The sequence below is a fragment of the Trichechus manatus genome, unplaced genomic scaffold (genome assembly GCF_000243295.1).
Source record: "Trichechus manatus latirostris isolate Lorelei unplaced genomic scaffold, TriManLat1.0 scaffold00193, whole genome shotgun sequence".
NCBI lineage: Eukaryota > Metazoa > Chordata > Mammalia > Sirenia > Trichechidae > Trichechus > Trichechus manatus.
Window position 1 is genome coordinate 3,397,551 of NW_004444129.1, and position 13,303 is coordinate 3,410,853.

A 13,303-nucleotide genomic window follows, 5' to 3' on the forward strand; every position below is an offset into this window, starting at 1 on the left:
TTTGAATTGCCGTCTTCTCTGCTCTTCAAATCTTACTACTTCCTTAATTATCCCACATTCTCTTAAATATTTTTCTAATTATTTGAGCCCGTGTTAACCTTTTCCTTTCTGAACTCTTGTAGAATTTATTTTCTGTTCTGTAATGTCCTTTAGTTATTTTTGAATCTTACCTTCTGTGTTTTTCAAATTTATTATGGTGATGAACATATAATATTTGCTTAATAAGGATTTATAATTGCTTGAATACTATTTATGTGGCATAATTACGGAAGATACCTTATGTGTTAGGCACTTTTCAATACTTGAGACATAAGGATGGATAAGACCTTATCCCTGTCCTCAAATAATTCATAATACAGTAGATAAATTACAGCTTATATTTGTATAGCACAGTGGTTCTCAGCCTCTCTTCTGCTTTCACATCATTTATGTGTGCAGCTCACTTTCATCATCAGTACCTCACACTACACATTCACTAGTGCAGCATTTCCCTCCAGTATTGAGACTCACTGATTTATATTTCTTTCTAATTTTGAAAAGCTCTTTCTCATGTTCTCTTCTATTTAAGCGGCATAACAAACAAATGAGATAGGAATTAAATACAGCCCTTAATGGAAAGGAAATTGAGATCCAGGGAGGTAGGTGTTATTATCCCACCTCATGGGTGAAGAAATTGCATCTCAAAGAGCTTTTTCAGAATAGAGTTGGAACTTAAATGCAGCTTTAGTATCTAGGTAATCTAACAGTTGAATAATAAGCTAACAACAGTATGCTAAACACTGACTTTATTTATTTAAACTTTTTATTTTAGAAAGCAAGTGACAAAAAAAATGAGAGTATAATGAATCTGTCACCCAACTTCAGCGGTTATCAACATTTTGCCAATGTTGTTTTATTTATCCACTCCCCCCACACTGTTTTATATATTTAGAATATTTTAAAGAAATTCCTAGATAGGATATCATTTTACCCATAAATACTTCGGGATACATTGACTTAAATTAGGCTGAATACAACCATGTAAAGTACATTAATATAAAATAACCTTAGTTCTGTTTATAGTGCATTATTCCTTTAGGTACATCATGACACCCAACAGACTTCCAAGCATATCTGCTTTTGTGGAAATGTAAACTTTTAAGGTACTATTTCTTATAGTACAGAAATATTTCAACTGTAGAATACTTTCTTGATATAAAATAATTAATATAACTTATAATGGGAAATGTAGCCAAAGGAAACAATTAGCTAATTATGTACTCCTAGTGAGGACTTTTCTTGGAATAGGTACTGTTATACACAGGAACAGACAACATTTCGTTCCATTATACGTAAGGTTACCATGAGTGGGAGCCTACTTGACGGCAATTAGCAACAAGTTTTAAACACGTTTAAGAAATATTTTATAAAGTATATTTGTCTGCAGGCAGTCCCCGGGTTATGAATGTCTAGCTTAACTTATAACCTGTAGTTATGAACCAACCCTGGTAAGACCTATTACATTAAACATTCAAGGTACATAAATGGTTCATAATAACAGACGTGCTACTTTGTGACATGTAGCAAAACATTATTACTGTATTATTATGTTAAAGATGTTTTAGTATATCTGAAAGTGTTCAATGTTTTTATGCATAGAAAAATACACTATATATTATAACAAACATTTAACTAGCGATTAGATACCAACCGTACCTAACTCTTCTGACTTAATGTACAAATTCAGCTTAAAAACAGATTTAGGAATGGAATTTATTGGTAATCTGGGGACTGCCTGTGAATTATTCTCTTTTGTTCTACCTTTCTTCTGTTTTAGAGATGTTCCTTATCTCCCTCAAAAGCTAACATTAACATATGCATACTGGAATTATTTACCTCCCCCATGGGATTTTGCTATTCATTTATCACCTCTTTTGTATCTATACTCACTTTTTCTCTCCTGTTCTGTCAGTCTACAGGCTTTCAAGTCTACCTTATTAAAAACAACAAAGCAAAACAAGCTTTCCTTGATTTTTTGTGGTAGCTGCCTAACTAAATACCTCTGCTGGTACTTTGTTAGCCTCACTTTAGCATGAGTAAAAGGTTCTTTACCCTCAGTCTCCAAAATATCTTTCCATCCTCACTTACCACTTGCTGTTGTTAATTATTAGCATTTTTAATAAGCTAAGCAGTCATAAAGTTCTCACAGTAGCATATAATTTATATACTAATATATACTACATCAGAGTTTAGGAAATACAATCTCTTATTTACTCTTGCTTAATTCAATTCAACAAAATTCATCAAACATTTAAATTCCTACTATGTGAAAGGCCATTTGCTAGTCTCTTGCATATTTAGAATTATGAAATCAGTTTGCAGTTTAATGTATTTTCAGAAGAAATTACGCTGTGACACTATGTACCTAAATATATATGAAATTTTTTGTTGTTGTTGTAGGTGCAATTGCTTGTATAGTATGACAGTGTTAAAAATAACTTATTTATAATTTTCTGTGCTAAACTATTATGGTTGAATTATGGTCAAATTATTATCTAATTATATTTTTAAATTTGTTTTTTAGGGACAGTATGGAAATTACCAGCAGTGAAAAAGTACTAACATTCCAATAGCCAGTACCTATTAGCAGCCATATTGTCACCTCATCACTGTGGACACCTCCCTGTGTAGAGATCTTTTCATTCCATCTAGTTTTTGGAAAAACTCTGTGGATAAGTGGCTGTTTCTTCAGTAAACAGCCTTTGTGGCTTAGTTGTAAAAGGCTTTAGTAGCTCAAAAATACTCTTGATTTCACATTTCTACTCTAGATGGCAACATTGGACAGAAAATACAATGACATAACCAATTTGCAATGATTTCGGAACTGTTTCAAATGGACTGTTACAGACTGAAAGGTGTGAACAGCTTTGTATGTTTATGAAGGTTAAGGGAATTTAATACTTTTCCACAGATTCTTTTGTAAGGGGAAGAGGGAAAGGTACACTTTTTACAGCAGCAATATTTTGTATATTATGTTTATTTCATGTGAATATGCAAGGCAGTACACGCACTGGGCAGAATCAGAAATCCTGTTAATGTGGATTGGAGCATGGTAGATGCTTGATTGTGTTGGTCTCAAAATGGTGTACTATAAAGATAAAGGTGAGGGAGAACACAAAGCACACCATATGTCCACTATTATGTTGTTACAGAGGAAATTCAAATCCCTTTTATCTATTAGATAATCAAGGGCACTGTGATACAGGTTTGACTAAAAAGACATTTTTTAAAAGCCTTCCAGTTTTGTGGATTAAAACATTTTTATAAAAATCATTTATAATATAGTTTTAAAATGTGAGGCAATAATTACTTCATGTTGGATCTGAAGAATCTTTGCTAACAGTTTCATGGAGATGAAATGGTAATCCTCCCCTAAAATAGCAATAACTGAAAATGGAAGTATTAATTTACTGTGAGTAATCAGGGAATTTAGTAAGTAATATCAAAGAATTTTATAAATGATATCAAAGAAGAGTCAACATTGATCCAGTAATTTTATTTTTTAACATTACAAGGATAATTGGTTTATATAGTAAAATAGTTCAGACTTTACAAACCTTTATTTCAACTTTCTTAACTGGAACTAATGCCATTTATAAAGGGACACTTTTATGCTTTTCCCTTTTTTATGTTGGTTCATATAAGACAGAGATGTTGTTGAGGTTTTATTCTGATCTGTTATTAAAAGCATAGAGGTTGCATGCTAGATTACCTTGTTTGTTAGTATGGCATATTTAATCATTATTTGAGACTGCCCTATGCCTGATTATTTTAACTAAATTCAGGGATATTGTATTGGGCAGGAAAGCATGCATAGAGAAGTTTTTAACCACAATTATTTAGGCATAATCTGAAAACATCTAGCCCAAAGGTGAGTTGCTATTTTCATCACAGTTGCCTATGCCCGGGGAATAAGATGTATTCCTTATAAATGAATTGTTTTTTTTTCTCACTTCTAACTGGAAACAAAACAGAAGGGATACCATAAATTTGAGTAAGCGAAACATACTGTTCTCAACATACTGTAATCAAAAGAAGACATTTCTGTGTGTGTGTGAGAGAGAGAGAGAGTGTGTGTGTGTGTGTATGTGTATGTGTTTTAATATGAGAATAGGTTTGCTTTTTTGTTTTCAAGTTGGTCAGTAGAAAATGACATCAAGGTTTGAACAGATAAAGCATGGACAGCCTTATTGTGATTAACATACTTGTAGGTTCTGTGCCTGTTTTCCACCACTGTGTACTTTGTTGCTATTTAAAACTGTATCAACTCTAACAGAAGAATAAATTATTTGTGATTTTAATTTTCTCATCTGTTTCTTTAAATTAGATCTCTTTGACTCTCTTGGTTCGTCTGGAGATTATACTGTGGGTTTTTTATATAAGTTAGACCAATATAAGCAGACTATATTTGTATTCTAGGACTTTATTAAAATTCTGTTGTCATGCCCAAGTTAATTAGAATTAACTGTTCAGTAATCAGCATGTTGTGTAGGCTGTTTGTTACAGAATTCTTTCTCTGAAAATGAAGTCCATGAGGCAATAATCAAGATGACTGAATTAGATAAATGAGTTGAGGAGACAAAATTGTACTGAACCCAACCTGGTGTAGATATGTTATCTCATTTGAAATAAGCTCAGCTGACATTAAGAGGTAATTTGTCTCGCCAACCCATCTTCTGTTGTCTTGTTCTCCTTTTAATGGAAACTAAAATTGCAATTTTAATAAGCAGAATTTCCTCCAGGACTTTCTTCCTGGAGACTAGTGCGTTTGCAAGGTTTAATTGTTTTATAACAGTCCTATTTTGTATAAGTTTTTAATTGGTGGTGACAAAAATTACCTTACTCCTTTGATACCTAGTAAGAAAATAACTGTACCAGTAGCTTTCTACCGAATTTGGTATTTCCATATAGATTATATATTCTAAAACGGAAATTTTTAGTTGATCAAAGTGTGTTATAATGAATAAATATCATACTGTCCCATAAAATTCTGGAAGCAAAATAGTAAATTACTAAGAAAAGAACAGGGTGATTATTGATGAACATTTAAAAATACTTGAGTGTGCTAGGTTAGTGGTTTAATAATTAAATTGTTAGTAGTATTCTTTAGCGTTATGGTGCACGTTATTTTTGGTTTTGTTTTAACTTTTTAAATGGATTTTTCAAACATACACCAATGTGGAGATCCCCCATGTAGCAGTTTCCTAACTTAGCGACTTAGTAACCCATGGCCAATCTCGTGTCATCTAAACAAACAAACAAAAAAAAACCAAACCCACCGTGGTTGAGTTGATTCCGACTCATAGTGACCCCATATGATAGAGTAGAACTGCCCTATAGGGTTTCCAGGGAGCGGCTGGTGGATTCAAACTGCTGACCCTTTGGTTAGCAGCTGAGCTCTTTACCACTGCGCCACCAGGGCTCCAATACAATACCCTGTAAAAACAGCAATTTGTAGTACATGCCCATTTTTTTTAGTTTCTAACTATTATATAGGGCCTTGCCTGCTGGCAGCACATACTGTCAGTGGTGCAGCGTCTCCCTAATAAACCCTAGAGGCAGAAAAAGTAAGTGGTAGCTCTGTGGACCACAGGTCACAAAAAGGTTAAGTTCCTGTTTTGGAGGACTCTTTGTTATACTAGCAAAGCCTGTACACTAATGTAGGGTCGTGTGGTGAACCAGCTCATACTACCCTATGGTAAATTATGTATGGCATCATATTTTTTAGGAATGACAGGTTTGTGTATTGTGTGTGTAGTATACATCATAATCATTCAGTTCATATTCTAATGAAATACAACAAAATTCTTTAGTATTTTTTTAAAGATCATCTTCTGCTTTCCATTACTTGGATAAACTAGAATGCCATATTTAAGAACCTATTAATCGATTTAGTTGATTTCAAAGTATTGGTAAAATATATTTAATATGTATAATCTCTTTGGCATCTGTATACTTATAAATTTTATAAATGGTATGTTTTTTGAGTACTTGTTTTGACAATTGGTAAGTAGGACCTCATTAAATCTCTTATTTGGCCTCATTTTCATTTGTTTTTGGGTTTTTTGCTCAAATGCTTCCTTGCTGTTTTCTGGCTTTCACTATGTGATGCATATACTTTCATTTTAGTTTCACTGTCAACTTTTCTTTGGGGGAAAATAATTGATGTACTAAAACCATTTTGATTTTACACCGATAGTGGCTCTTATTATTCACCTTGCATCAATATAAAGTTTTTTTTTTTTTTTTTTGGTTTACAGAAGGTGTAACACTATGGAGGATATTTTGGAATAGTGTTTTTTTTATATACTATTGTATACATGTGGGCGTGCTTGTGACGCAGTGGTTAAGCACTTGGCTGCTAACCAAAAGGTCTGTGGTTCAAACCCACTAGCTGCACCGTGGGAGAAAAATATGGCAGTCTGCTTCCGTAAAGATTGCAGTCTTGGAAACCCTATGGGACAGTTCTAGTCTGTACTGTAGGGTCACTGTGAGTCAGAATCGACTCGATGGCAATGGGTATTTTTTTTTTTTTTTGTATTGTATGTATGTGATCAAATTTTGTAACTTGAGAACTGAGATCAGTGGATCAAAATACTGTTTATAGCTATGAAGGATTTCATCTCCTCTTCTGTGCATATAGCTGTATTAGGAATTATTTCTGTTAATGCTTAATAAAGTAAGAGCGAGGAAGTAATGGTTGCAGCTTTCTTTTCAGTACTAATGTCATTCTGTCCATAGAAATCCTATTTCCTTTTCATTAATTTCAGTATTCCATTCTTTTCCAAGATCTTGCTTCACAGCAAGCTTTCATACTTCAAGCTCTACACGTTAGTGCTCAGTCCTCATTCCCACATAAACACAACCATTTTGAAAACATGAACTGATATTAATTACCCCCTTGGCACCAAAAAGTCAGGATTTCCTGATGCGGCACGCTAATGTAAAATGCATTAGTGCAAATGCTGGCTCCAAGGGGTAGTATTCTCTAAATAAACACAGCAATGTTTTTCTTTATTCACAGCTCTCGGGCTGTTCTGAAAGTCATTCATCCTCCACACCCCTAAAAAAGAATTTTGAGTTTTAATATAACTGGATTTTTCAGAAGAAGGAGTTGAATTTCAAGCTGCAAATCAGTGGCACTTAAGTCTTTTTGGTTCTTTGAAATAAAATCTACCTAAATGTTCTGGTGATTAAATGACGAACTGTAATTTGCAATAGTTCAATGGAGGAGAATAATGTTTAATGTTTAATCATTAGTATCACTAAAAATGTGTATTACACATTTTGAGTTACTTGAAAATTGAAAAGTAAGTTTTGTTCAATTTGTTGTTCAGTCACTTAAGACCAGAAAGTTTGTGTATGGGTTTTTATTGTGTTTGTCTTGATATGTGTGTTTATATGAATATTCCATATAGACTTCTGGTCAAGAAGGCTTTATTATTTCATGTTTTGATGTACCCTCTTCAAACAGATAGTAATAACAAGATAAAACTAAGAGAGACCAAACTAGAGGTAGTTAGGCTCAAAACAAGCTAAACATCTCTATGGACCAGAAATAGAATAAAAACATAAATTGGTAGTGAGGGTTCTGAGTCTAGAAGCTGGTAGTGATACTTGAGAAATTGGTTCCTATGGAGTAATACAGAAACTAAAAATATTACACAAAATCAGGTTTATAGCTTGAAGCCAGAGGCTGGAATGGAGCTTTCCCTCCACTGTTCCATTAATAAAAAAGAATCTTAAAAAAAGTTTGCTGCTGCTAACCACTACTTGAAACCTTGTTTTGAGAAATCTGAGCCTAATTATGCTTCTTAGCTGTTATTGAGTTGGCCCCTGACTTATGGTGACCCCCAGTGTACAGTGGAATGAAGTGCTTCCTAGTCCTGCACCATCCTCATGATCAGTTGCAGATTGGACCATTGTGATCCATAGATTGTTCATTGGCTGATTTTTGGAAGTAGATCACCAGACCTTTCTTCCTAATCTGTCTTGGTCTAGAAGATCTGTTGAAACCTGTTCAACTTTATGGCAATATGCAGTCCACCACTGACAGAGGGGTGGTTGTCATGCATGGGGTTCATTGTGCAGGAATCAAACGCAGGTCTCCTGCATGGGAGGTGAGAATTCTACCACTGAACCACCAATGCCTCCTAATGGTGCTAGAAGATACATATTTACCCTCTTGATCAGCAGCTCAACTAAGCTATTTTACGAGGCTTGGTAATTAGGTCTAAAATATTCTTAAAGTTACTATAGTGCTGAAACATTTGGTTCTGGACTTGGTGGGGACCTTGCCGGGCAGGCAGGTGGAAGCACAGAAGGAAGAGTGAGAAAGAGAAAAAGACAATCTCCCACTTTAAATAGGCTTATGAGCCAAATTTTCAAAATATGTTACCAAAATCACTTAGCAGAAAGTGCATTCATGCTGGATAAATGTAATTTTATAGAACAGAATGACAAGTTTTAAAGTATGTATGTTTAGGATGCTTAGAGATTTTATCTATCAACAGCAATCCTCAGATACGAAATTACAAAGCAAAAACATGGAGAAAGTCAACTACTGGTGCATATGAAGACCGTTTAGAAATGTTTAAAGAATGTAGTGATTGAAACAAGCTCAATTGGTGGCATAAACTGTAGGCTGTACACAGTTGTAGAGGGAATTTGTGAATTAGATGATAGTATGAGAAATTGTCCCAGAGCACAAAGAACAAAAAGATAAATTTATGAAGGAACAATGAAGAGATGGAAGTGAATGCAGTGTTTTAATATGGGACTTAAGAAGAAGGAAGAGAAGGGATTGGTGGAAAAGCAATATATATGTTAAAGCTGAGAGTTTCTGCAGTTTAGTCGGTAAGTGAATCCACCCTAAGTCGAAGCAGGACAAATAAAAATAAATCCATATCTAGACACATTATAATTGGTTGTTCAGAAAATAGTTTTGAAAACTGAGAGAAAAGGCACAGTACCTATTAAAAAATAAAATTTAGACAAGAGAATTCTCTGCAACAATCAAAAGACATGCGAGTTGTCTTCAGAGTACTGAGAAAAAATGTTATACCCAGCTAAACTATAATTCTAAGGTGAGGGCAAAATACAAACATTTTTCAGGCTTACAAAGACCAAGAGAGTTTATCATCCATAGACGATGTGGTTCAACAAAAAGAAGAGAATCTGAAAGGAAGGGGTAGGATGCAAAATTCGTCCAACATAGTTATCGATAGAAAACATTTTCTTTTGGGTGAGAACAAAAGATAGGTAAATGTGACAGGTTAGTTGCATTAGTGACCTCAATTTTTTAGTCTTCCATAAGTCCATGCCTCTTTGCCATGTGATTTCCCACCTCCTCTCACTGAAGAGGCAGAGTTGATTTCCCTGCCCCTTGATTCTGAGTTTGGCCATGTGACTTGCTTTGGACGGTAATGGGGAATTGGTACATGTGACTCAAACGGGCTTGTAAAAGCACTTGTACCATTGCCTTTGCTATGGAAGCTTGCCCTCGGCTAGCCTGCTGGAGGAATGTGGGAGTTATGTGAGACAAAGGCAAGTCACCAGAGCTAACGCCAGGCAACTCCAATCAAGATCAGCAGAACCAATCAGCAGTTGACTGCAGGTGCATAAGCAGGCCTAGTTCAGATCAGCTGGACTCTGCAAGCTCTTAAGCTAAGTATATGTTTCTTCTTGTCTGGGGAGTCCCTGGGTGGCACAAACGGCTAAACACTGGACTACTAACTGAAAAGTTTGGCAATTCGGACCCACCCAGAAAAGCCTCAGAAGAAAGGCCTGCTTCTGAAAGGTCACAGCCTTGAACACCCTGTGCAGCGCAGTTCTGCTCTGAAACACATGAGGTTGCCATGAGGCAGAATTGATTCAATGGCAACAGGTATGGGTTTTTTGTTTTGACCCAGAACAGTACCTGGCACATACAAGTACTCAAAAAGTATTTACTGAAAGCATGAGTGAATAAACATGAATGAATATCCAGCAGGACCCCATTGCTCTTATTTTTACTATTTTTACTTCATGTGTTTGTTTCTTGCTGGCCATATAATTCAGCCTGTAAACTTTTGGTTTTTCAAGACCTTGAGAAAACTTTGCTACTTAACACAAAAGCATTCCTTTCTACTACATCTTTTCTTGCAGTAGTGGGAACAGTCCCTATACTCATTTACATTTTTCATTTGGATTTCTCTCACATATTTTATTTTTAAAGGAGTATCCAGCTAAATTTTTTAAAAATTTGACTCACTTTTTCAATTGATGCTATTACTCCTCTTTTGTTAGGTGACATCAAGTTGGTTCTGACTCATAGTGACCTTATGTACAATAGAACGAAACATTGCTTAGTCTTGTGCTATTCTCATAATTGTTGCTGAGTTTGAACCCATTGTTGCAGCCACCGCATCAGTCCATCTTGTTCCATGTGTAAATGCCTAACACTGCTTGATAGATCTGATTCCCTTTTGCTGCCCTTTAATTTTGTTTTTGTTTTACCTTTTAGTTTAAGAAAAAATTGCAAATATGTTACTAACGTTGTTAAATACATCTAAGTATACATAAGAAAAATATTAAATTCCCGCTCTTCTACCTCATGATACAACCAGTATTAATGTGATGATGCACATTCTTCCACAGTTTTCCCTGGGCTCTAGAGATGTACAAATAGTACATCTTTGTTTATTTTTAAAAGGATTGAGTTATTCTATGTATATTACATATTACTCTGCGACTTTTTTTTAAACAGCTTTATTGAGGTAAATTTATATACTAGAAAATTCACCCATTTTTAAGTGTATTTGTTCAATAAGTTTTAACATTCATACAAAGCGAATTCAACAAATTCACATTGGGTAACCATCACCACAGTACAATTTTATAACAGTTCCATCACTGCAAAATGTTTCCTCATGCCCATTTATGGGCAATCCCTATTCTCATCCTTGGTTCCACCAACCATAATTGCTTTCTGTTGCTATAGTTTTGCCTTTTTCTAGAAGTTTCATGTAAATGGAATTATACAGTATGTAGTCTTTGAGTTTTTTCCCATAGCATGGTGATTTTGAGATTCATTCACGTTTTGTGCATCAGTATTTTTCCCCTTTTTATTGCTGAGTAGTAGTCTATTGTCTGGACATACCACATTTTACATTTCCATTGATCAGTTAATGGACATTTGCATTGTTTACAGTATTAGGCTATTATGAATAATGCTGTTATGAACGCGTTGACAAAGTTTGTGTGTGTCCATATGTTTTCATGTCTCTTGGGTAAACATCTAGGAGTGGAATTGCTGAGTTTTATGGTAAACGTAGTTTTAAGGTTTTAAGAAACACCCACAGGATTTTAGAAGGAAAATGAAGGACTCAAGTTTGATGAGCCCATGAGATATCTAACTTGGAGCTGCTTGTAGGCAATTGGAAATCTAAGTACAGAACCGTGGAGACAGTTTCGGGCTGGAGCAAGAGAGCTGTGAGTCATAAAGCACAGTGGTGATATTTGAAGCTATGAGAGTGGATGAGACCACTCGAGGAGGTCATGTAATGTAACCAGTTGCTGTCAAGTTGATTCCAACTCATGATGACTCCATGTGTATCAGAGTAGAACTGTGCTCCATAGAGTTTTCAGTGGCCGATCTTTTGAAAGTAGATCACCAGGCCTTTCTTCTGAGGTGCCTCTGGGTGGTCTAGAACCTCCAGCCTTTTGATTACCAGCTGAGTGCATTAACCATTTGTACCACCCAGGGACTCCTTCATGTGATATAAGGAAGACTAAACCCTTGCAGACATAAGCATTTAGAGGGAATGGGTAGATAAAGAGAAATTAGAGGGGCTGTGAGTAATGAAGAGGTAGAAGGAGAACCAGGAGAAATTGTGTCACAGAAACTAAGGGAAGAAAATACATGAAGTGGGAGGCTGTGTCATATTCTAGTCTTAAGAATTGCATCTGTTTTCTCCCCTGAATCTCTGCATCCAAACGTAACTTCAAACTTCCTGCAAAAGTTGTCTAGCCCTCTGGCAGAGACCTCTTATAACCACTCCACCCACTGCTGTTGAGTCGATTCCAACTCATAGCTACCTCTCGTAGGCTGAGTTCTCTAGAGAAGCGAAACCAGTGAAGCATATAGATAGATAGCTAGACAGACAGAGATTTATCTCAAGGAAATGACTCACATGGTTGTAGAGGTGGCAAATCCCAAGTCCGTGGGTCAGGCTTCAGGTATCATGCTTCTCCTGACTCATGTAGCTGCAGGGGCTGATGAACCCAAGATGGGCAGGCTGTTGGCTCACGGGCTGTGGAGGCTGATGAATCCAAGATCAGCAGGTAGAATGGCAGGCTGCTGGTTTATAGGCTGTGGAGGCCAACGTATCCCAAGATTGGCAGTCAATACAGCAGGCCGCTGGCTCAAGTTCCAAGAACCAAGGTCAGATGATGACGAGCTGGATGCAGAATCCAGAGCAAGCGAGCGAGCTTTGCCAGAATGCCTATATATATATATATGTATATATATATGTATATAGGTTGCAGGCCACACCCCTGAGGAAACTCCCTTTACAACTGATTGGCTGATCACATCGTGGAGGATGACTACATAATTGCATAACTCAAATTACCTCATTACATAACTGCCAAATTACATCATTGTATAAGTACCAAACCACTGAGAATCATAGCCCAATGAAGTTGACACATAACCTTACCCATCACAGGACTCTGTAGGACAGAGTAGAACTGCCCCATAGGATTTCCAACGCTGTAATCTTTATGGAAGCAGAGTGCCACATCTTTCTCCCATGGAGTGGCTGGTGGATGCTAACTGCCAACCTTTTAGTTAGCAGCTGAACACTTAACCACTGTACCATCAGAGTCCTCAGAGACCTCTTGGGTAGGATATATTGTAAAATTCCTGGACAGAGGCTCCCATCTTAGGTTCCCTGGGAACTGGGAACATCTGACCCACAGTTAAAGGCAGTGTGGTACTTCTCATACTCTGGCTGTAAACCACTTCAGCCTGCCTCTCACATGTACACTTCTTTCTGCCTCTCACATGTACACTTCTTTCTGGAGTGAGTCAGACACCAGTGTCTGTGTCCTCCAGCTCCAGGAACTTCAGACGATCCATTTCAAGGTAGTTTTGAGTGGTAACCTGGCCTTGAAGTGGGAGGAGTACATGTGGGGGTATCACAGCCCCCAAAAACACTTCAAAGAAAGAATCAACAAAATCGACAAACCACTGGCCAGACTGACAAAAACAGGAGAGGAC

General features: G+C 36.3%; 1 protein-coding gene across 6 annotated transcripts in view; it reads left to right on the forward strand.

The window, feature by feature from the left end:
• The window catches only part of SS18 (SS18 subunit of BAF chromatin remodeling complex), a 113,436-nt gene extending 108,054 nt beyond the window's left edge, over positions 1–5,382 (forward strand). For 5 of the 6 annotated variants that reach the window (XM_023741861.1, XM_004387764.2, XM_004387765.2 and 2 more), the window contains one exon: positions 2,564–5,380. In XM_023741861.1, coding sequence (XP_023597629.1) covers positions 2,564–2,590 — 27 coding nt within the window. In that variant the 3' untranslated portion in view covers positions 2,591–5,380. Of the gene's footprint in view, positions 1–1,062 lie in introns of all 6 variants that reach the window. The other variant, XM_023741859.1, reaches the window with a different exon arrangement.
• The last annotated feature ends 7,921 nt before the right edge of the window (positions 5,383–13,303 follow it).